General features: G+C 41.2%; 1 protein-coding gene, 1 long non-coding RNA gene and 2 pseudogenes across 2 annotated transcripts in view; 1 reads left to right on the forward strand and 3 right to left on the reverse strand.

Moving 5' to 3' along the window:
- Positions 1–17,934, reverse strand: part of PLBD1 (phospholipase B domain containing 1) — a 68,909-nt gene extending 50,975 nt beyond the window's left edge. The window contains exon 1 of the mRNA XM_022577648.3: positions 17,724–17,934. Coding sequence (XP_022433356.1) covers positions 17,724–17,823 — 100 coding nt within the window. The 5' untranslated portion in view covers positions 17,824–17,934. The remainder of the gene's footprint in view (positions 1–17,723) is intronic.
- Positions 1,270–2,690, reverse strand: LOC111176792 (hyaluronan synthase 2 pseudogene; annotated as a pseudogene).
- On the reverse strand, positions 2,844–3,719 carry LOC149747956 (hyaluronan synthase 2 pseudogene; annotated as a pseudogene).
- LOC149747957 (uncharacterized) overlaps positions 3,994–25,068 on the forward strand; it is a 66,638-nt gene continuing 45,563 nt past the window's right edge. Inside the window, exon 1 of the long non-coding RNA XR_016394876.1 lies at positions 3,994–4,179. This is a non-coding gene — a long non-coding RNA (uncharacterized LOC149747957). The remainder of the gene's footprint in view (positions 4,180–25,068) is intronic.

Raw genomic sequence — 25,068 nt, forward strand, 5'->3', positions numbered from 1 at the left:
AGTTGTAGAACGTTATGTAAGTTTTTGTACTCTGAAGGTAGAATGTGCAGTTTTTTCTTAAGCAGGATGGATGGAATATAGGTGTCTGCATAAAAAGGAAGCACAAAGGCAAGAAACACATGGTTGAATACTTCTCCCCATTTATGCTTCCTCACAATACTTTTTATGCAACTCTTCATGCGTTCAATTGTTTTTAAACACAGGTCTACACAGCACCAGCTACAAGGTAAGATGGGTCATGTCAAAAGTCAAACTGGATAACTAAGACCCCAGAGTAGCTAAATTAACAAGGCTGAGGGTACCTGGTCCATCAATTTTTTATGTGCCAATTCTTTTTGCGGTACGCGGGCCCTCTCACTGTTGTGGCCTCTCCCTTTGCGGAGCACAGGCTCCGGACGCGCAGGCTCAGCGGCCATGGCTCACGGGCCCAGCTGCTCCGCGGCATGTGGGATCTTCCCGGACCGGGGCACGAACCCGTGTCCCCTGCATCGGCAGGCGGACTCTCAACCACTGTGCCACCGGGAAGCCCTGTGCCAATTCTTGATATAACTATTAAGCCTTGATATCATGTCTACTATGTAAACACATTTATGTAGGCCAGGAACTGAAGAGATGAAGCAATTATCTGTATAATTCAGAAAAAAATCTTCCCTAGCAACTTAAAGAGGACATGTGGAGCTTGATTCTGCCAATTTTGAATCTGTATGCCTTAGCCTTATTATAATTTATCCCACCCACCCGTATAAACCTCATACTAACATGTAAAGTGAACTGACAAGCTGGAAAAAAAAAAAAAGGTACGTAAAGTATGTTCAATATATAGACAGGATCCAGTGAATACAGGTCACAGAACAAAATGATGAACTGCTTTGTATTTGTCCAAATTGTACAGATAATTTTTCCCACTTTCCTTTTTACTTAGCCTGGGAAAACACTGTGAGAATCTCCAAAGACTATCTTTAATACCCAGATTTTGTCCACTGCTGGATGCCTAGTGTTTTCTTTTGAGAACTAGCATTCCCTTTTTTTTCAATCTTATGAAAAAATTGTACTTTTCTACCCCTTTGGCCTTGATTTTCAGTGACTTCTTTTTTGTACACATAAGTATGAATTTCTCCTCCCAAAGTGTGACAGGTATATTGGCCTTTTCTAAAGAAATGAAAAAAAGTTAAAATATTGAAAGTTTAAATACTTTTTCACAGAAACAAACTATTCAATTTTAAAGGGAGAGAGAGAGAGAAACATTTTATTCTTTCTATCATGAACAACATAAATCAACCAAGCTTCATATTTTGGGTAGAAATTTTTTAAGTATGAATTTTTTCAGAACCTATTTTATTTTTTTTTAAAAAAAAGGAAGAACAGGTGTATTTTGGCAGAGAAGTAAAATATAAAATATACAAAATTTGTTTTAAAATTGGCATACAAAATTTTAAAACACAGTACAATTATATAAAAATATAGCACAGACAACAGCCTGTAAAATTTCCTTCGGCCTTTCATTTGGTAGAGTTAAACAGAAAACCCTTTCTTAAAAAAAATTAGCATCAACACAGTCCATAAGTTAGGTTGTATATGTTGAAAGAACTTTTCCTTGAGCTTCCAAAATCCTCTTCTTCCATGGTTACCCACGTAAAGCATGACTAGTGAGGTATATAGGGCAAAACACTGTTAGGCGGGTGTACAATAAGGAAAAAGTGCATAAACAAAGAATTCTTCCCATTTTCATAGAAGTATCCGATTAAATGTGAATTCTTCTTCATGTATCATTTTACTTTGGCAGAATTAAAATAAACCCATACAAATGTCTTTGTTCAAGTCCCAGCAGCAGTGATGTGTCTCCTTTGGTGGCATTATCTGATGCCACAACCATACAGTCCCTAGAGGAAGTAAGGTTTTGTGTGTGTCTGCATCTGCAACTACAAACATCAAATGTAAGATCGTACATCAAGCACCATGTCATACTGTTGTCCCTTCTTCCGCCTGCCACAGTTTTTGATGAGAACCACATACAGTGTCAAAGACATGACCCAATAGCATGCATAGAGCAATGTTCCAACAATTAAAACTGTCTGTTTGGATTCTGAGAATGGCTTTTTAGATTCCTTATAAATGGTGAAAATCACACCACCCAGGAGGATTGTATACCAAACTGATACTGGAATGAGTCCTGTGAAATTAACAATGGCTTTCCTTTCCAGATGTGCCCCACCCAGCTTTGCTTATTGTTGCAACTGCGAACATCTTGGCGGGAAGTAAACTTGACATGTATAACACTGAGTAGAGGGACATGAAGACCATGATGATATTTCCTCTAAGGCGGCTGGCAGAAGATGATTTTATGAGACCCACTAACTGGACAGTTAACCACGAAAGGAGGATGTTCCAAATTTTACTCCTGTACAAGAGCTGGATTACTGTGGCAATGAGAAAGAAAGGGAAGAACCCAGTGATGACTGCTTCATAGGTCATCCGCAGGTGATGTTTATGAAACCACATTGCATTGTACAGCCACTCTCGGACGCAGGACTTGCTCCAACAGGTCTGCTGGTTTAACCATCCGAGATACCCCTTAGGTGTCTCAGTAAGGCACTTGGATCGAGCTGTGTATTTTCTTGCATAGCCCAGGCTCAGCACTCGGTTTGTTAGATGCCTGTCATCTCCAAAACTACAATGGCTGCCCATAATTTTTTTTTTTAATATTTATTTGTTTATTATTTATTTTTGGCTCACGCCGTGTCTTTAGTTGCGGCATGCGGGATCCTTAGTTGCAGCATACGTGTGGGATCTAGTTCCCCAACCAGAGACAGAACCCGGGCCCCCTGCATTGGGAGCACAGAGTCCTACCCATTGGACCACCAGGGAAGTCCCCTGACCATAAATTTTTGATTGTACCAGTCTTCCACAAATGCATGCAGTAAGGAGTTTCTGTACATTCCCAGAGGTCCACTGATGCACTGGACACATCCAAAATAAGACTGACAGGCCCTTTCTATGTTAAAAGCCATCCAGTATCTCACACTGCTGAGGAAGGAGATCTAGGAATCATACTTGTTTAAAATCTGGACATCTCCCCTGACACCTCCAACCATGGGATCTTCTAAAACTTTTACTATCTCCACTGATGAGGCAGGGTCAAGCATGGTGTCTGAATCACAAACGTGTACATAATCCACACTTGGTCCCAGTGCTCTGAAAGCCGTGTACATGACTTCTCTTTTTCCACCCCATTTTTGCATGATGCAAATACTCTTGTTGGACAAGACCAGCTGGGTGACATGTTGTGAGCTTTCTTTATGTGACTCATCTGTCTCACCAGGACCCTTCATGTGGAAGTTGTTCTTCCAGATCTAAGTGGCTGATTTGTCCCTGCCCATGACTGCACTGAAGATGTCCATCATGTAAAGATCATCTTTTGAATTTCCTTCTATGACCATGACAACTTTAATTCCAGGGTAGGTTGGCCTTCAGATTGCAAACATTTCCATAACTAGTCTGGATCTTCTTGATATACAGCGATGCAAAGAGTTTTCTCATAGTTTCTGAACTATGAAGAGGCTTTTTTTCCAGGTCTCTCTGACCTTTAAACTATTCTTCATACTTTGCCAGAGTGACCTTTCTAAAATGCAAAACTGATTTGTTTACTTAATTACCCCAAATCTTCAATGGCTTCTACTTCCTAGAATTAAAATTCTTTGACTTACCCTCTTGACATTCATGACCTGCTTTCTGCCTACCTATCTAGTTTCATCCACCACTCCATGCACTTTGTGATCTTGAAACCATTGCACACACAGCTCCAACCTGCCATGAGCTGGTCCAGCACCTCTGACTTTGCATATGCTGTTTCCTATGTCTGACATTTTCTCCCTTGTTAAATACCTAGCAATCTCAAAATTGCTATTTAAGACTCAGGAAGCAACACCCCCTTTGTAGGGACTGACTTGCTCTACAAGCTCCATGTACCTTGAAAGCAGGTCTTCTTCCAGTTTTATCACATTGTAATGTAATTTATATGTCTGCCCCTGCTTCTAGCCTATGAACTCGAGGCCAGAGATTGTTTCCTCAGCACTTGATATGGTGTCTGACCCACAACAGGTGCTCAATAAACATCTGTGAAAGGAAGGAAGACTTAGGAAGAGAGAGAAAAGAAAAAAGAAGAAATGAAGAAAAGAAATGGTATGTAGTACATTTATTTCTCTGCCTAAGAAACCACTGTACAGCTGCTCAGGTTAAAGACAAACTTATTAAGGTCATCAAAGAGGTGGGAGGAGGCCAGAATGACTCAGATTCTAGGCTGTGACTCAGTGGATGGTTGTTGTATCATCACTGAGAGAGGGAGCAGATGGGAAACAGGTCTGGGAGGGAATATGAGTTTAGTTTCGGACACACTAAGTTTTTAGTGGTTAAGATACTATAAAGCTCAGATTAAATATTTATCTATGGTTATCTATTTTCCACATTCAAAACTGACTCAGTATTTTATCTTTTTTGATGCAAAGATTGTCTATGAAAATTAGCACTAAAATTAGAAACTTAATACTAGAGCATCGTGGCACCTTGGCCCAAGAGGGTGATACATTGGGACTTGGTCAAGCTATGCTAATCAGCTAACGCTGGTTATGACCCTTAAAGAATGATCTTGAGCAGGAGAGTCAATTTATTCTGAACTGAGTCACGACCATATTGGTGGGCTTTCTTTAAAAACGGTAACATGGAAGTAATGGCATTGATAAACATAGGCAGGCGCAGAATACATGTCAACAGGCTCCTGGTGATGAATGAGTCTAATTGTTACTAAGTCAATTGACCACAGTTGGACAATTGTTGGCATCATCCATAGATATGTCCTTTCTTCTCCTCCCAAATATAATAAGTATGTTTTCCAAACTGATTTTGGGACACAAATGCCACAGCCTCAGCCCCTCTCCAGCTTTTCTCATGCATTCTCTCCCACCCTCACCTCCAGTGAGCTTTGTAGGAAATGAAAAAGGGCGGCTGTTTCACTGTTACTGGTACTACCTACTTTTCTGACCACAAATAATAAACTTCTGTAAATCTGTGCTTTTTTGACACTCATGTGCCCCCATGCATGGAGAAAAAAACTTTTACCCAGTCCTCAAGAGAATTCAATGAGAAAAATTTACTGCTAACACACTGACCAATTTACTTTTTTTTTTTTTTTTTGCGGTACGCGGGCCTCTCACTGCCGTGGCCTCTCCCGTTGCGGAGCACAGGCTCCGGACGCGCAGGCTCAGCGGCCATGGCTCACGGGCCCAGCCGCTCCACGGCATGTGGGAATCTTCCCGGACCGGGGCACGAACCCGTGTCCCCTGCATCGGCAGGTGGACTCTCAACCACTGCACCACCAGGGAAGCCCCACACTGACCAATTTAGCAAATGCTTTGAGAATTAAGCCAAAATCTGAGTTTCTCCTGCTACCCCTAATTGATGTCCTCCATTCCTCAATGTTTTCTCCATGTATCAACTCTTCCTGGTTGCCCAGTCCCATGCTTTTTTCTGATTTTCTTAAATCCTCGAATAATTTAAGCCTTATGCTTTTCTATTTTTTAAAAAACATCTCCATGTTGTGAGGCGAATGGTGTGGAAAGGGTAATAGCAAAAAGTAGACAAATATCACATAATTCTAATCTTGGTCTAGCTCGATACAAGCTCTGTGAAGGCAGGGGCCTCTTCTGCTTATGACCCCATATCCTGGGGTGCTGTAGCTGGCACAGTAATGTTTCTTTGATGAATCTCGTTTAATTGTGTGTGTTCTTGCCCCAAAAGTGAAATTTATCTGAACATTCACAGAAGTTAATCTAAAATAACTCAAGTCGTATGTCTTCATGCTTGGGTAAGGAGCCTAGAGGACGTTCAGATGCCCAAGGGGCAAGGGCCACGTGTTATTTTCTCTAGAGTCATGAAAATGAGATTTCAACTTTTTCTTTTTTTGGCTGCGTTGGGCCTTCATTGCTGTGCGCGCGCTTTCTCTAGTTGTGGCAAGTGGGAGCTACTCTTCGCTGCGGTGCATAGGCTTCTTATTGTGGTGACTTCTCTTGTTGCAGAGCATGGGCTCTAGAGTGCGGGCTCTGTAGTTGTGGTGCACGGGCTTAGCTGCTCCGTGGCATGTGGGATCTTCCCGGACAAGGGATCAAACCTGTGTCCCCTGCATTGGCAGGAGGATTCTTAACCACTGCGCCATCAGGGAAGTCCCAGATTTAAACATTTTTAACATTAACATCCTTAGAATCAATGCACTTGATAAATATTTGTTGAATGAATGGGAATATTACTTTCTAAAAGCAGAGTATTTTTCTTCTGTAAATAAAGATGAAAGAGGTCCCATCATTTTCCTATTTCTCTCTAAAAACCCAAACACCCAAATTGAATTTCTTTTATTTACCTGTTTATTCTAATATTTTCTATGAGTTAATTGTTTTCAGTTGAAAAATAATTCCTAACCCTGTCTTAGAATTTGTAAAATAATCATAAGTGGCCTGGATCACTCTTTCCCATATTTGGAACCTAAGTTTGCTAGCACCTCATTTATGAAAGAGGAAGTAGTTTTCAACCCTGAGCAATACAATTTTTGCCTGATGTAGTCAGTCAGTTAGAGAAAAAAAGAAACATGAGAAAGCAGAGGCAGAATATGTCAGAGAAAAATATAAAAACAATAAAATTGCAACTTAATCTATCCAGATTGGTTTTAGCTAATAGTTTACTGACTGTGATCCTTGAATTGCTTTTCTCTTTTATGCTCAATGAGCATGGTCATTCAGCATCCCTCTGTGTACCTTGGCTTTGCACCTTTCCTTCTTCGAAAGGGCTTTCAGTAAATTGATACCTGGTTTTTAGATTTGCTTTGTCTCTTCATCGGAGTCATTAAGAAAATAACTGATTCATGAAGAATCAACCTCTAGGCAGCAAAACTGTAAGTAGGTATTTTAGCTCTCACTCCCTCCAGAAATCAGAGCCCGGGATTGTTGATGAAAGGAGAATTATTTGGGGAAGTGCTCCCAGAGAACAGGGGTAGGGGGCCAGGAGAGTGAAACAGGGAGGGAGGGAAAGCAGGAGGGTGCATTTTGAGATGGTCCAAAGAGGTGTGCAGAATAAGCCTCTGAAGATTCCATCCCAGGGATGGAAGAGGGAGCATTTATCCAACTGCTCCCATCCCACATAGGTCAAAGGGAGTGTTAAATGAGGTGTTAAATCCTTCACTCTCAGGTTTGCACATGCTCCAGTGCTAAACAGTTATGATTTCGGAGGAGCTCTGAGGTAGAAAGCAGGGGGCTCCTGCAGTCTGGCTGAGGTGAGGTGCTTCAGCTTATATACGAGAAACTAGAATAAAAGGCAGGTAAGAAGATGTGAGGTGGGATGAATAATGTGCCTGATACACAAGGCAGGTTGAAAGGGATTAGTTTTTTTAAAAAAAAGAGCTTCAAGGAAACAAAATACTAATACATAAAAATGCTGGAGATTTGCTTGGCTCTGGAATGATCTCTTTCCTTCATCTCCTAAAAATGTACCTATTCTTCATTGCTGGCTTAACTCAGAGTTCTTGCCAAAAGTCTTATCAACAGAAAGTCAACTTTGCCCCATTCTGATTCGGCACTCAGCTCACCGCTCATCTAGATCACTCTTCAGTTATATGTATTTGTGTGTATTTGGTCCAATAAATTTCATTACAAACTTCTTAAGAATGAGGGGTAGCATCTTAAATCTCATTGTATTGGCTCCTTTGGGCTTAACACAATGCTTTATTATATGGCCACGTAAATCCCCAACTTTCACACTGGCTGGAGGGTCACCATTGGAGACAGATTCACATCACATCTACAGTATATTAATTCTTAATTTCTAATTGCAGATTAGAATTTTGATATCTTAGGTCTGGTTTGAGTAACTCGACACTACCTTATATTATACCAAGACTGAAGGACAAATTTCAGAGCAAGCCTGTCTCTCTCAATCAAGAGACTTGCACAATTTTCCCCAAGAAGATGATAACATATCTGTTGTCTATACAGACAGAGAGTTTCAAATTTTAGACTCAAGTTTCCTCATAATTTCACTACCTCTATTAGTTTCATTTTTTAACCACATTAAGTAAATTCCTGTTTCACAGTAGTACAAAAAACCTACATAATAACATTATTAATACATTTTCTAGCCACATCTTAAAGCCAAATTATCAAAAGATTGTGAAATATAAGTTGTAGGAGCAACTTGAATCTTCTCTATTAAAAAAAAAAGGTGAAACAAATGCATTTTTTAAAAAAACTCTTAAAATGTTAAACAAAATTAATCCCTTGAGATTCATTCCATTATTGTTGCTACTACCTTTTTTGCTATTTCAATAGTAATGCTTTGAAATTTGGAATCCAACAAAACATAACAGGTGACAAAAGTAAAAATAATGTCTAAATAAGTGTGAAAACTAAAGTTTCTATTTTGCGTGTCAGAACCAAGACCCAAGATGAAGTTCACGTGATAAACAGTTAATATATCATGGAAAGTAAATCACCATGAAATAGTTACTTAAAATGTTCTACCTCAATTTCAATACTGAAAGAAGATCTTTTAAATTTTCTTCCAGAGAAAGTTTTTGATCTTTGCTATCAGATTCAGGACCAGGAAACAAAATTTAATAATAAAGATTCATAAGTACTTCTCCCAGAAATTCTTCTGGAACTTATCTCTTTGAAAAAAAAAGTTTTTTGCTAAGGTCTAATCAATAAACGTGGTGTTACGCTTGTCTCTGCCCTGTCAAAGTCTACAATAAATGTTCAGTCAAAATATGTGTAGGTTAATCTTTATGAGAGAACCTCCCTAAATTTTATCAAAATATTCCAAACTCCATGTGTCCCAAACTAAAGTCACCCTGTTCCCAGTCCTCAAAAAAGTGCCTTTTCCTTTAGTTCTCACCTTGATAAAGGCAAGAAACATCCACCACTTTGATCTGGAAGTCATCCCTCCTGGCCATTTACCAAGTCCTCAGGCTTTTATCTATTTCCTTTTCTTCCCTATGTATCACTTTAGTTGAGGCTCTTCCCATTTCTGGAACTTATCTTGTATACATTCTTATAAGCACCTTAGTATAGAGCTTGGATTGGTTCATGATGGTGGAGTAGAGTGGGCATGCACTCACCCCTTCTTGCAAGAGCACCGGAATCACAACTAACTTCTGAACAACATCAACAGTAAGTCATTGGAACCAACCAAAAAAGATACCCACATCCAGAGACAAAGGAGAAGCCACAGTGAGAGACTCCACTCTTGGAGGGCACACACAAAGGCCTGTGTGCATTTGCACCCAGGAGAAAGGAGCAGTGACCCCATAGGAGACTGAACCAGACCTACCTGCTAGCGTTGGAGGGTCTCCTGTGAGGGGGTTGGGGGGGGACGGCTGTGGCTCACCACAGGGACAAGGACACTGGCACTGACAACAGCACTTCTTGGAAATACTCATTGGCATGAGCCCTCCCGGAGGCTGCCATGCCAAACAGCCTGTAGGCTCCAGTGCTGGGTTGCCTCAGGCCAAACAACCAAGAGGGAAGGAACACAGCCACATCCATCAACAGGCAAGTGGACTAAAGTTTTACTGAGCACATCCCTGCCCACAAGAGCAAGACCCCATAAGGTTAACAGCTGATCTTTCAGCAGAAACTCTGCAAGTCAGAAGGGAGTGGCAGGACATATTTAAAATGATGAAAGGGAAAAACCTACAATCAAGATTACTCTACCCAGCAAGGATCTCATTCAGATTCAACAGAGAAATTAAAACCTTTACAGACAAGCAAAAGCTAAGAGAATTCAGCATCACCAAACCAGCTTTACAACAAATTCTAAAGGAACTGCTCTAGGCAGGAAAACAAGACAAGGAAAAGACCTACAATAACAAACCCAAAACAATTAAGAAAATGGTAATTGGAACATATATATCGATAATTACCTTAAATATAAATGGATTAAATGCTCCAACCAAAAGACACAGACTGGCTGAATGGATACAAAAACAAGACCCATATATATGTTGTCTACAAGAGACCCACTTCAGACCTAAGGACACAGAGACTGAAAGTGGGGATGGAAAAAGATATTCCATGCAAATGGAAATCAAAAGAAAGCTGGAGTAGCAATTCTCATATCAGACAAAATAGACTTTAAAATAAAGACTATTACAAGAGACAAAAAAGGACCCTACGTAATGATCAAGGGATCGATCCAAGAAGAAGATATAACAATTGTAAATACATATGCACCCAACATAGGAGCACCTCAATATATAAGGCAAATACTAAGAGCCATAAAGGGAGAAATCGACAGTAACACAGTAATAGTTGGGGACTTTAACACCCCACCTTCATCAATGGACAGATCGTCCAGACAGAAAACAAATAAGGAAACGTAAGCTTTAAATAACACATTAGACCAGATGGACTTAATTGATATTTATAGAGCATTCCAACCAAAAGCAGCAGGATACACATTCTTCTCAAGTGCACACAGAACATTCTCCAGGATTGACCACATGCTGGGCCACAAAGAGAGCCTTGGTAAATATAAGAAATTTGAGATCATATCAAGCATGTTTTCCAACCACAACACTATGAGATTAGAAATAAACTACAAGAAGAAAAGAAACTGTAAAAAACACAAACATGTGGAGGCTAAACAATATGTTACTAAACAACCAATGGATCACTGAAGAAATCAAGGAGGAAATCAAAAAATACCTAGAGACAAATGAAAGCACAATGACCCAAAACCTAAGGGATGTGGCAAAAGCAGTTATAAGAGGGAAGTTTACAGCAATGCAATCTTACTTCAGGAAACAAGAAAAATCTCAAACAACATAATCTTACACCTAAAGCAACTAGAGAAGAACAAACAAAACTTAAAGTTAGTAGAAGGAAAGAAATCATAAAGACCAGAGCAGAAATAAATGAAATAGAGACGAGCAAAGATCAATGAAACTAAAAGCTGGTTCTTTGAAAAGATAAGCAAAACTGATAAACCTTTAGTAAACTCATTAAGAAAAAAAGGGAGAGGACTCAAATCAATAAAATTAGAAGTGAAAAAGGAGACGTTACAACTGATACCACAGAAATACAAAGGATCATAAGAAACTACTATAAGCAACTGTATGCCAATGAAATGGACAACCTGGAAGAAATGGACAAATTCTTAGATGGTACTGGCACAAAAATAGACATATAGACCAAGACTGAACCAGGAAGAAACAGAAAATATGAACAGGCCAATCACAAGCACTGAAATTGAAACTGTGATTAAAAAACTCCCAAGAAACAAGTCGAGGTCCTGATGGCTTCACAGGCGATTTCTATCAAACATTTAGAGAAGAGCTAACACCTATCCTTCTGAAACTGTTCTGAAAAATGGCAGAGAAAGGAAAATTCCCAAACTCATTCTATGAAGCCACCATCGCCCTGATACCAAAATCAGACAAAGATATCACAAAAAAAGAAAATTACAGGCCAATATCACTGACGAACATAGATGCAAATATCCTCAACAAAATACTAGCAATTCGAATGCACAATTCATTAAAAGGATCATACACCGCAATCAAGTGGGATTTATTCCAGGGAATGCAACAATTTTTCAATATCTGCAAATCAATCAGTGTGATATACCACATTAACAAATTGAAGAAAAACCATATGATCATCTCAATAGATGCAGAAAAAGCTTTTGATAAAAATTCAATATCCGTTTACAATAAAAACTCTCTGGAAAGTGGGCATAGAGGGAACCTACCTCAACATAATAAGGCCATATATGACAAACCCATAGCTAACATCATACTCAACAGTGTAAAGCTGAAAGCATTTCCTCTAAGATCGGGAACAAGACAAGGATGTCCACTCTCACCACTTTTATTCAACATAGTTTTGGAAGTCCTAGCCACAGCAATCAGAGAAGAAAAAGAAATAAAAGGAATCCAAATTGGAAAAGACGTTAAACTGTCACTGTTTGCAGATGACATGACACTAGGCATAGAAAATCCTAAAGACACTACCAGAAAACTACTAGAGTTCATCAATGAATTTGGTAAAGCTGTAGGTTACAAAATTAATACACAGAAATCTGTTGCGCTTTTATACACTAACAATGAAAGACCAGAAAGACAAATTCAAGAAACAATCCCGGGCTTCCCTGGTGGTGCAGTGGTTGAGAGTCCACCTGCCAATGCAGGGGACACGGGTTCATGCCCCGGTCTGGGAAGATCCCACATGCCGCAGAGTGGCTAGGCCTGTGAGCCATGGCCGCTGAGCCTGCGCGCCTGGAGCCTGTGCTCTGCAACGGAAGAGGCCACAACAGTGAGAGGCCCGCATACCACCAAAAAAAAAAGAAACAATCCCATTTACCATCACATCAAAAAGAATAAAATACCTAGGAATAAACCTACCTAAGGAGGCTAAAGACCTGTACTCTGAAAACTATAAGACACTGATAAAAGAAATTGAAGACGACACCAACAGATGGAAAGATATACCGTGTTCTTGGATTGGAAGAATCAATATTGTCCAGATGACTATATTACCTAAGACAATCTACAGATTTATTGCAATCCCTATCAAATTACCAATGGCATTTTTCACAGAACTAGAACAAAAAATCTTAAAATTTGTATGGAGACTCAGAAGACCCCGAATAGCCAAAACAATCTTGAGAAAGAAAAATGGAGCTGGATGAATCAGGCTCCCTCACTTCAGACTACACTACAAAGCTACAGTCATCAAAACAATATGGTACTGGCACAAAAACAGACATATAGATCAATGGAGCAGGATAGAAAGCCCAGAAATAAACCTATGCATCTATGGTCAATTAATCTATGACAAAGGAGGCAAGACTATACAGTGGTGGAAAGACAGTCTCTTCAACAAATGGTGCTGGGAAAACTGGACAGCTACATGTAAAAAAATAAAATCAGATCATTCTTTAACACCATACAAAAAAATAAGCTCAAAATGGATTAAAGACCTAAATGTGAGACCAAACACTATAAAACTCCTAGAGGAAAACATAGGCAGAACACTCTCTGACATATCTTTTTCGATCCATCTCGCAGAGTAATGGGAATAAAAACAAGAATAAACAAATGAGACCTAATTAAACTCAAAAGCTTTTGCACAGCAAAGAAAACCATAAACACAATGAAAAGACAACCCACAGAACAGGAGAAAATATTTGCAAATGATGTGACCGACAAGGGATTAGTCTCCAAAATATACAAACAGCTCATGTGGCTTAATATCATCAAAACAAACAACCCAATCAAAAAATGGGCAGAAGACCTAAATAGGCATTTCTCCAAAGAAGACATACAGATGGCCAAGAGGCACATGAAAAGATGTTCAACATCGCGAAGTTTTAGAGAAATGCAAATCAAAATTACAGTGAGATATCACCTCACACCAGTCAAAATGGCTATTTTCAAAAAGTCCACAAACAATAAATGCTGGAGAGGGTGTGGAGAGAAGGAAACCCTCCTGCACTGTTGGTGGGAATGTAAATTGGTACAGCCGCTATGGAGGTTTCTTAAAAAACTAAAAATAGAGCTACCATATGACCCTGCAATCCCACTCCTGGGCATATATCCAGAGAAAAACATGGTTCGAAAGTATACACACACCCCAATGTTCATTGCAGCACTGTTTACAATAGCCAAGACATGGAAGCAACCTAAATGTCCATCAACAGAGGAATGGATAAAGAAGATGTGGTACATATATACAATGGAATATTACTCAGCCATTAAAAAGAATAAAATAATGCCATTTGCAGCAACATGGACGGACCTAGAGATTGTCTTACTGAGTGAACTAAGTCACAGAGAGAAAGAGAAACATTGTATGATATCGCTTATATGCGGAATGTAAAAAGAAATGATACAAATGAACTTATTTACAGAACAGAATCAGACTTAGAGAATGAAGTTATGGTTACCAGGGGCTAAGGGTGGAAGGAAGGGATAGTGAGGGTGTTTGGGATTGACATATACACACAGCTATATTTAAAACCAGTAACCAGCCAGGATCTACCGTATAGCACAGGGAACTCTGCTCAATGTTATGTGGCAGCCTGGATGGGGGGGTAGTTAGGGGGAGAGTGGATACGTGTATGTCTGAGTCACTTTGCTGTGCACCTGAAACTATCACAACATTGTTAATCAGCTATACTCCAATATAAAATAAAAAGTTCAAAAAAAAAGATACCACATTAAAAAAAACTAGTATAGAAAGAGCACAAGAAAATGTTTGAGTTCACACAGAGCACTGTCTTCTTTTGGATCTAAAACACTAAGACAATGGGAATGAGCTGTAGGAAGACTTAGTGAGTCTCAGAAAGACAGAAAAGTGTTGGGAAATTTTAAAGCAGCCATGGTTAATAAAAATTGCACTGTGGCAAAAATAATCAAGATGATTTCAGACAGTTATAACCCAGGAAAGTGTTTTCTGAAACAGCTGCTTAATGTGCTGGTACGGACCCCAATGTTAGGCCATGATTAAGAAAAAATTCTGTTTTTATAACAATCTTTTTGCAATCCTTTTGCCTTATCAAGAGATCCACGATGCCTTTTTAGAGAAAAGCAATTCCAATAGCTGGCCAATTTTATAGCCCCTACTATGTGCCAGGCACTGTTCCTCACAACAAACTTATGATATAGATATTATTATAATACCCATTTTACAGATGAGGAAATTGAGGCATGGAGAGGTTAGATAACTGACCGAAGGTCATGTGGTTAGTAAGTATTGAAGCCAGGATTCAAACATAGGCAGTCTGGCTCTACAGCTTCTGTTTTGGAAGTCCATCATATCTCTCTAACTTGACTTCCAAGAATGAAGACCTGCCATAGAAAGAGTGAACACATGGAGCAACTTCCTCAGGGAATCTGGAAATAAGAAAGTTCTCAGAGACAAAGGATCAATTGAGATTGGCCTCAGCCATAGGTCTGCTACATCAGTTAAGGAGACTGAACAATTCCCAGGACTGTAAACTCCTCGACAGCCACATAAAGGGATTAGCCTCTTTAGAGAGGCAATCTGTTAGTCTCACGTGGCACTGGTGAGTCATGGGAGAGTGGAAAAGGAGTTGGTGACCAGGTTTTTGGGCAAGCAGTGTCTGGTAAGAAGGACCCATGGGCTGACTGAAGTGTCCAGTCCTAGTGAGATGCAGATGAATCAGGTCCCCAGCCTAAGAATCCCTGATATTGTTTTATCCTGTGTAGTTTGATTGCAGTGAGGATGTGCCTGGAGCAGGCTACACAAATAACCAGTCTGATAAAAATGAACAACAATTAGTATTTTGATGAATAGACGTGTGTTTATCAGGACAAATCAGCTTCCTTGTATCTGATCAGCTCTGGAGAACCGGAAAGAATGAAGTTCTGGAGTCTAGCCCTGCAAGTCCCAGGGCCAGATCTGGAACCAGTTTTACAAGGCACATGCCACCTTACGAGTCTCTTGGCAACCAACCCACCTCTTTCCCTGGTGACAACCTGACTGCACTATACATACGACTTAGAAAAACTGGTAATTCCCTGGTGGTCCAATGGTTAGAACTCCGAGCTTTCACTGCCAAGGGCTCGAGTTCAATCCCTGGTAGGAGCTGCAAGCTATGTAGCAAAAAAGAAAAGAAAAGAAAAATTATACAAGACATCCTAAAAACACATGTGGGGCTTGAAAGTCTGGAAAGATAAAGGCAATGCAATTATATGTCTGAAGTCTTTAATAGTTTGAAATATATGGCTAGGATGAATTGGTAGTTGTTTGCCGATTTCTAGAATAATGAAACTACAACGTAACTTTCAAAAATTAAGGAAGTTGGTTTTGGATAAAGAGGTGTAAGTTAGCAGATATAAAATTCATTCCAGGGGGTTGAAAATACAATCCCTTTAGTGTTTATTGGGCACTCGTGAAATGCTGAGTACTGAGCTGGGCATTTCAGAGAGAACATGGAAAGCAAGGGGTAGCAAAGGCCCCATTTTCTGCCCAAAAGTTGTTGGCAGTCCAGCAGTTGAGGGTAAGATAAAGACCCCAAAAGCTGCACTAGAAAACAGGTTAATATGGGTGGAACAAAGGAAACAGAGATCGCATCTTTTGAGACAGTCGGGGTGGGCATCACCAGTCATTCCTCAATGCCATGATAAGACGTCTTTCTGGATTGCTGGGCACAGTGCCATCAGGATCAGTTGCAGCAGAAGTGCCCTCACTCTTTGCCTTGACTCCCTCCACCTGGCATGGCTTCAGCTTCTTATTTGGGGAACTCAGTTTAAGAAGCTGTTTCTTGTCGGCTGATATTTTCTTGAATAAACGGTGCCCCATCTTCAGAAAAACAAGGTCTCCACCTCACTCCTCAGGCTGCCCCTCACATCTACAGAAACATTTAAAACAATCCCAATAATCCAAAAGAAGAACAGAAAAGGGAGAGAAGATTCCGCCAGCACTCCAGACACACAAGCCATTTCCAGGGCGCTCCCTAGCCTGTCCCAGGTGTGTCCTAATGAGTAGTCTCAATGGGCTAAGGGGTGGCATGGGGACTCCACCACTTCCAGAATGTGCAGGCAAATCACAGGTCAGGAGCCTGGGATTGGTCACTTCTCAGCTCAGAAGCCCAGGCAGCTTCAAAGACTGGAAATATTTAAGAATGATAAGTGGGCAAGTTGCGAAAGCAAAGGCCTTGAAATCTGGACTGCACACACTTGCTGAAGGAAGGTGGAGGAACAAGAACCAGTAGGTGCTTTTAGGAAGGGGTTGCTCTCCCAAACCCCACCCTAGTCTTTCACAAGGTCAGCACAGAAAAGGGATTAGGAAATAAAATGAAATGAATCCCCTCTTAATATTACTTTTCAAGTCTTTCAGGTTTTTTTTTTTAACTTAATGTTGGTTTTACTCATTGGGAATGAAAGTGACAAAGCCCAAACTTTTTTTTTTTTTTTTTTTAGGCAAAGGGTCAGTGTCAATACCTGTAGGAATAAAACAGTTTTAAAACCTGTTTTACTAAGAGGGGAGTAGTCAAGTAAATGGCCTTTTGCATTTCAGCTCTGCCTTCATTGGCTGTGTATCTTTATGCAAATTACTGAAATCTCTCAGTCTCAAACTTTCTCATCTGTATTATGGGGATAATAAGCCTACTTAGGATTGTAGTGAGCATTATATGAAAGAACACACATCCTTCCGCACGCTGCCTGGCACATATCAAACTTGACAATACCAGGCTGCACTTCTCATCATTTTAAACCAAAGTCATTGTCAATTAAGGCAAAAAAAAAAAAAAAAAAAAGTGGCATTCTGGGATCATACCTCTCTATGGTGCGAATAAATATATTCAGATGTCCTTTGGCTGACGCTTTTAGGACCAGCCAAGGCTCAGCAAAGCCAAGAGTCGTGCAGGAGCGAACCGATTTGTCTGCCAGGAATTCTGGCCAGCGCTTCTTAAATTCGCAGAAGCACACACCCTATGCCCTCGTCTGGGGCCATCCCCGAGCTCCAGCAGGGCTGGAGCAACCGCGGCAGAAGCGCGTTCCTTGGCGTCCACCCAGAAACCAGACGGACACACCCGCGGGAAGTAAACTTGACCCGACTCTGGAACTCACCGAGCGGCGCGGGCTCAGCGTGGAGCGCGCGGGCGTCCAGGGCCCCTCCCGGCGCCCCCCTCCCGGGCTGCCCGCGGGGCGCGCTGCTCACCTGCCAGGCCCGACGGCACCACGGCGGCCAGAAGCAGCAGCAGCAGCAGGGCCGGCGGCGAGAGCAGCCCGAGGCTCCCGTCCGGGCTGCGGCGGGACATCGCTCGGCGGCCGCGATCTCCGCTCGGCTGGACCAGGCGGCTGTTGGCAGAGCGGTTCTGCTGCCGGTGGTGGGGCGGAGCGATGCAGAGGTTGGAGCGTCCTTAACTTTCCTCTCTCATGAGCCCGGCCTGTTTGGGGCTTTTAGAGGCGAGGAAGGCTCACGTGGCCTTGGGGACAACCTTCGCCCTGCTGGGCCCCAGTCGGGGAAGGGCGGGACCCTTCTGACCCTCTAGCGCCCTGTGGGCAGGGCTGAGACAGTTCACCTGCTAAACTTCTGGGGCCTGCCGAGGCTACGTGCTGCTTTCCCCTCACTCGTCGGGCGGTTTGGCGGCCCTGGGCTGGAACAAATCAGTTCATGTCCACACGGCTAGCCTCTAGGGCCGACCACTCGTCTGCAGCAGCTGGGAGGAGACCCCCTGGCCGTGGAGAAATGCATACCCCTGCCTACACGCAGCTCCGATTCTTCGCCATTCTGGAGAGGTCTTCACTGGTCCTTCTAACTCCAGGTTAGTGCCCTTCCATCTCAGGCTGTTTAACCTAAATCCGTTGACTGTTGCTCTAGACTTTGGATCGTTTGCTTTTCTCTTCATTGGCTGGATCCACCACTGGCGAGTGATTCAGACGGGTCTGAAACCAGATATATCTCCAAACCCCCTGTGAAGTCCCCATTTCTGTGCAGGATCAGTTGAAAGAGACATTGTGAAGTCGGCAGAGGGTGCCCTGGGTGACATTGTGAAGTAGGCAAAAGGCATTTTATTTATTCAGTAAGCATCTGTTGAGCCCACCTTTTGTGTCAGGTACCAGTGATATAAAGACCATTAACAGCATGTCTATGACAGGCAAGTAGGGATAAAACTGTATAAATAAACAGGTACTGGAAGCTGACGTTATCGCCGCAATAGAGCTCTGCTTAAGGGTCTGTGAGGGAACCCAGCTGGGGGCCTAGACACCCCCTTCTTCTCCATCTTTCTTCCAAGCTTAACTGAAGTGTTAATGGGAAGGGAGGAAAAGAGGCACATTTCCTAGAAGGGGAAACACATTTGTAATCGCTAGAAAAGATACAGAACAATTACATCAACTCTCTGTGCAAAATGTTAAACACGAGTCCTAAGTCATAATTTTGTTTGGTGACAACACCTATCACAGTACTTGGATGATAATATCATGTAATGAATAGACATGAATGAAGGAATTGAGGACACTGTAAAAATTGCAATGTCCATTTTTCTTCAAGTTAGAAAATAATAGTGAAGGAAAATTATGAACATTTTGATTGTGCCATGTCGAGAAGAGAGCTACAATAGGACATTCAAGGAAGTCAGAAAGTAAGTCAGAAAGAGGAAAACAAATATCGTATATTAACGCATACGTGTGGAATCTAGAAAAACGCAAGGCAGAAATAGAGACACAGTTGTAGAGAACAAACATATGGACACCAAAGGAGGGAAAGCGGAGTGGTGGTGGTGGGATGAACTGGGAGATTGGGATTGACATATACACACTAATATGTATAAAATAGATAATTAAAAAAATTTTAAAAGGAAGTTGTGCCATCCCAAATATTTCAGTCATACTACCCTCCACCACCCTCCTTCACCTTATAACCCTTCCAATCCAAGAAGCAAGTGGTTGGATGTGATCACGTGTAAGATGCCTGATGCGAACTACGAGAGACACTCATTCATCTATTATTTAGTCATCAAATACTTGCTGAATTCCACGTTCCAGGCACAGAACAGTAAACAGGACAAAGTCCCTGCCCTCACAGAGCTTGCATTCTAGTGCGGGAAGCAAGTTATACATGTAAACAAATTAAGTGGATCAGGGTTTATCAGCCTCAGTACCATGACATTTTGGACCACGCAATTCTTTGTTGTGGGTGTGGTCCTACGCATCCTCTGGTCTTTATGCACTGGAACCTCCCTCTAAGTTGTGACTATCAAAAACGTCTTCAGTCATTGCCACACATTCCCCTAGGGAGCAAAGTTGCCCTCAGTTGAGAATCACTGAATTCGAGGATGATAAATCTTGCCTTCTTTAAATTGTCAGTTTACATAGCCAGGAGGGAGATGAGCAGCTAAACTCAGCAAAGCTGAAGGGAGGGGGACCAAAGAAGACGTTGACTGTGCAATGTTTTTATCACTTCTGTAGCAGATAGACACGTGCGGTTTGGGCTACTTACCACTCATTACCCAGTTCCTATTACCAATTTTTCATGAATCTGGACCCTATTGGTTTTGGAGTTTCAGTGAACAAGGGAGGAGATATGTTTCCACCAAGAGACACAATAACTGTTTCACTGAATTGGAATTTTAAATTTCTGCCTGGCCTTTATTGGGCTCCTGTGAAAGAAACAGGCAAGAATAGGATTGTAGTGTTGGTCAGAGTGAGTGAGCCTGACAATTGAATGAATATAGCATTGCTACTCAGCAGGAGGGGGCAGTAGAAGGAGCTCAGGAGAGTCCCTTGTATCACCATGTCCTCCTGAAAAGGTTAACTAGAGCGCTGTCACCTCTCCTAGGCCGCCCCTCCAGTGACTCAGGCCCCTCACTCCGATGGGCAAAGAACGCCAACCAGCTGGGATGCTGGCCCAAAGCAAAGGGAACAGGAAAAGAGAAGTCATGAATAACTACAGCTGGGGGACCAGTTGTAGAAACAGAGACAGTGGCCTCCGTCTATGTTTCTTCCCTTGCTGTAACATATATGTGGTGGATTCAAAATTTTACAGTTCCAGAATAAAATGTCCATCATGTAAATTTGGTTTTTTTCCAAAAGGTATGATTGGCTTAGCTTCAAACACTTATCCATTGATGGTAGAAATTTGAGAATACCAAACTTAAGGTTACTCAGTCTCATTTGGGCTAAATTCTAAGCAAACTTCACCTCCTCCTTATTCTTTCCCCCTTTCCTGAGGCTGATCGTCATTTCAGGGGCTTATGTATTGACTGGGCATTGAATAGGAGGCATCTATTCTGTGAGCCATCTTCTTGGCTTGGTGGCCTCCAGTGAGATGAAGTTCATCTCTTCCGTCCTCCTTGTGGTACAACAGTGGCAGGAATCCACTGTTGACATCTGAGGCTCTTGGCCTCAGGTCTGGATTCCTATGTGCTCTGTGTATTAGTTAGGTAATGACAAACTCCCCAAGTTCAATGGATTAATGCAACCAAAATGTATTTCTGACTCATATTCCAGACCAATGTGGGAGTTGCTTAGTTGCTGGCTTTCTTTCGTGTAGAAATGTAAGAATCCAGTGTCCTTTCACCTGTGGTTCCACCATTCTCTAAGGCAGATGTTCTAATCTTTCCTCGCTCATATAGTGCCCCAAGCGTCTCAATAATACATTCTTGGGGCTGCAGGCCCAAAGAAATATCTAACAGTTTCTTTCATTAATTAGTTAGGGCCAAACAATTTAGAAGTAGTAATTTACTCGGTGTCCCAGATGGTACTATGTTTTCCTCAAAGATTTATAATATCTCAGGTGCCCCCTTTAGTTCACTGTGGTATGTCCTACTGATAATATTATTTCCTGTGAATATTTAGTATATCCTAGGTACCCCTTGTGAATTCATTGTGATTGTCAAACTGTATGCAGGAACAATCACTCGGGGTCTTGGAATGTTTTCTTCCAGCCAGAGAAGGGGAAAAAATATGGGAAAATTCTCCTGCTTCATTCCACTGGCGATAACTAGACATACTGCCACACCTAGATGCTGAAGAGGCTGGGAAATGCAGCCTCCAGCTGGGATGTCACCTCTCAGTACGGAAATAAAACACATTTTTTCGGAAGTCAGCCAGCTGTTTTTGGTACTCTTGGCAACCTCTCCAACCAGACTTGGATTCTGCTGGGTCCTCTGGCTCACTATCAGACCCCTCTGAGCCCTGTGGGGGAGTGTGTGGAGTAGGGAGTCAAAGATACTCCGACTTGGTGTGTGTCAGCCAGTCTCCCCAGATGCCACCTTCGGTCATTGCTTGTCTACAACTCAGATGTCATGTAGGAGATGTAACTCCTTGCAAGTTCATGAGCTACATCCTGGAAAGTTTAAACATAACCTCCTCTGCTCTGGTAACTCTAGACCTAACTGGAGTTCCTATTACCAAATGTTCCCACATCCTACCCCACCCATCAAATAGGCAACTCAACCCCTAGAGGAAGGATGGCGCTGGTCCTTGCATCAAACTGCTGTGTATTTCTCTTAACCACTCTTCAAACTCTTTAGTTGCTTGGATAAGAGTTATTATACATCCTTATAAATTATTACCTTACAAACATTTATTATCTACTAAATACCTTATTATATGTCCTTATTCCAATTTATTGTTCTTAAATATACTTTATGGCCTTTTATTTCAACTGTGCCTTTTAAGTATCCAAGCCAAGCTTTTGAATATTTCAAAACATTTTTCTTTCTCAGGTGCACAAACCTTACATTTTAATGGCTTTGAAGATTTTGGTTTGTGTCTACGCAAGACCACAAATTTTACTCTTTGGTCTTTTTGTTTTCTTCTTCCTTGAGCAATAAGCCTCAGCCTCTTAGAATTAACCTAGTAGTGCAAAATTTACTAAGTTAAACATGAATTTCTCAGAAGAAAAGTGTGTAGGGTAATATTTTAGACTACTATTCAACTTCTCTTCTGTGTATTTACTTCTGTAGTTAATTTTCCCTTTCTTTTTTGCTCTTTTCCTCCATTTTTGTGTGTGTAGGTTGTTTTGGTAGTTAAACTGATCATTTGGTACTTGGGGATCAGAATATTGAGTTCAAATTGCTGCAGAACCAAAGAAAAAAATGGACATTCCTCAGAAATCCTGGGCTCAAGCCTGATGCCTGTGGAGCTTGTTTTGGTGACTTATTTTTTTTAATTAATTGATTTATTTATTTTTGGCTGCGTTGGATCTTCTTTGCTGCACGCAGGCTTTCTCTAGTTGCGGCAAGCGGGGTCTGCTGTTTGTTGCCGTGCGCGGGCTTCTCATTGCGGTGGCTTCTCTTTGTTTCGGAGCACAGCCTCTAGGCGCATGGGCTTTAGTAGTTGTAGCACGTGGGCTCAGTAGTTGTGGCTCGCGGGCTCTAGAGTGCAGGTTCAGTAGTTGTGGTGCATGGGTTTAGCTGCTCCACGGCATGTGGGATCTTCCCAGACCAGGGATCAGACCCATGTCCCCTGCATTGGCAGGCGGATTCTTAACAACTGCGCCACCAGGGAAGTCCCTTGATGACTTATAATGCAATTCTGTACTGTCTGCCTATCCTCTCTTCGACTCATTTGCTCGTGCTTTAAAAAAGCTGCAATCCATTATAATTTCCAGACTGCAGGTGTCTTGTAAATTGGGTACAGAAAAGTGGGGCTGCCATTGGTCAGTGATCGTAAGGCCACTAGCATGTCTTGGCTTTGGGACAATGGTATAGGGGTGAGATGTGAATCAAGCATGGGCTGACTGAAGCAGAAGGAGCAGAGGTTAAGAGAGAAGTTTCTGTACAAGTTGAATACTAATTAGATGGTTTATTTTTTTATTTTTTTTTCTACAGATGACAACTATACACTTTTTACCCTGCTGATAGGCATCTTGGTCTCCATCTTTACTTCCAAAGAGGCTGAGAAAGGCACTCCTGAATACTTGTGGGGCCAAGAACATTTTCTGCATTGTTTAAGGGATGTAATCTTTTTTTGCCTGACAGCTCTTTTTTTTTCATGATTTCTCTTTTTCTACCTCTTTTCTAAATTAAATGGCTATATCCTGGAGTAGCTGCCACCAAGTTCCTCAATTTACTTTTCTTCTCCCAGTCTTAATATCTTAGCATTTTCTCCTCATTCTACAGACAGAAGTGCAAATGCCAAATAAAAACAATTAGCAAAACACAACCCCTTCTTAGTGGTGTTTAACCTTGACTACGGATGCAAAATATTCCTGTGTTAAATGTCCCCGATCTTCTTTCAGGTTATAAGGAAGGATTTAAGCCTGAATGGTGTGTAACAGTGAATAAATGAAAAGTGCTTGATCAGTATTTGGTGAGTCGAGTTTGCTATTGATAATTTTCAAACGAAGAAAGTAAGAACACAAATCAGAGGCAGTTAATTCTTGGAAAGTGGCTACAAATTAACATGTAAATATAACCCGGGGTCAAAACTCAAGGTAATGCTACTTGGAAAAGATCCTAATTCAGTCTAGCTGAGTAAATCAGATGAACATCTCCTGGATACAGGGAATTTTGATATAAACTGTGCATATCAATCTTTCAGAAAACTGCAGTTTGAGAGGGGAGTTCTGAGGAGTGTTGCCAAGAGAAATTTGAATACTGTCTCTGTTGAGAAACATACACTGTCTGCTAGCTCTTTCAATGTAAAGATTTCAGTTTAAATCAGAAACAAGAACTAGAACTCCACAACATGGAGTCTGAAAAATATTGCAGACCGAGGGGAAAGGAACATCACCCTGAAAGCTCAGATTTCTAGAAGCTCCCAATTTTAGGCACCCAAAGGAATTTTAGAAAAAAAATTTAGCATATTCTATAGGATATGAGAAAATAGCCTCTCTTTCCCAAGAGAAGAATGTTTATAAAGAAAAACAGGTTGAAAAGAAAATGCATGAGATGAAAGGGGAGATGGATAGAATAAGAAAAGGCTGATAGAAAACTAAAAATTTCATAGTAGAATTGATATTTCCATTGGAGGCTAATAGTAAAGAGGAGGAATTGACACTGTTGAAAATTGAGTCAGTAATTTGAAGGAAAAATTGATGAAGCCCTCCAAAAATTAGAGGGAAAAGATAAAAAGGAAAAGGAATGTCAAGGTGAGAGACGAAAGAATTTAAAGTCCAGCCTAAGAATGATATTCTTACTGAAGATTAAATCAAATTAAATATTGAATAGAATAGAAGCACTGATCAAAACACTATCAAGAAAACTTTCCTGAACTGAATAAACAAACCTTAGTGTTTTTTCCTGATATGATGTGATGGGAGGTGCACAACATCACCTACGTAGTAGTCTTGGCAAAAATGTTTCACCTAAATCAAATCATGGGGATCACATTTGGCTGGGGCTAGCTTCATAGGCACATGACATGTTCAGTCAAATATACCCCACCTCTCAAGCCTAAACCCATCAGTCTATGGGCCCTGGTCCTGGAGGTTAAACCTTTACGTTTTAGGCTTATCAAAACCTTTGCTCAACAAAGGTAAGTCTCTCCCTAGGGGTAACTGCATACCAACTATTAAGAAAATAGTAGTCTCTGAATTGGTACATAAGGGGGAA

The sequence above is a fragment of the Delphinapterus leucas genome, chromosome 11 (assembly GCF_059928025.1).
Source record: "Delphinapterus leucas isolate spDelLeu-1000000601 "Yukka" chromosome 11, BTC_Dleu_Yukka2, whole genome shotgun sequence".
Classification (NCBI taxonomy): Eukaryota; Metazoa; Chordata; class Mammalia; order Artiodactyla; family Monodontidae; genus Delphinapterus; species Delphinapterus leucas.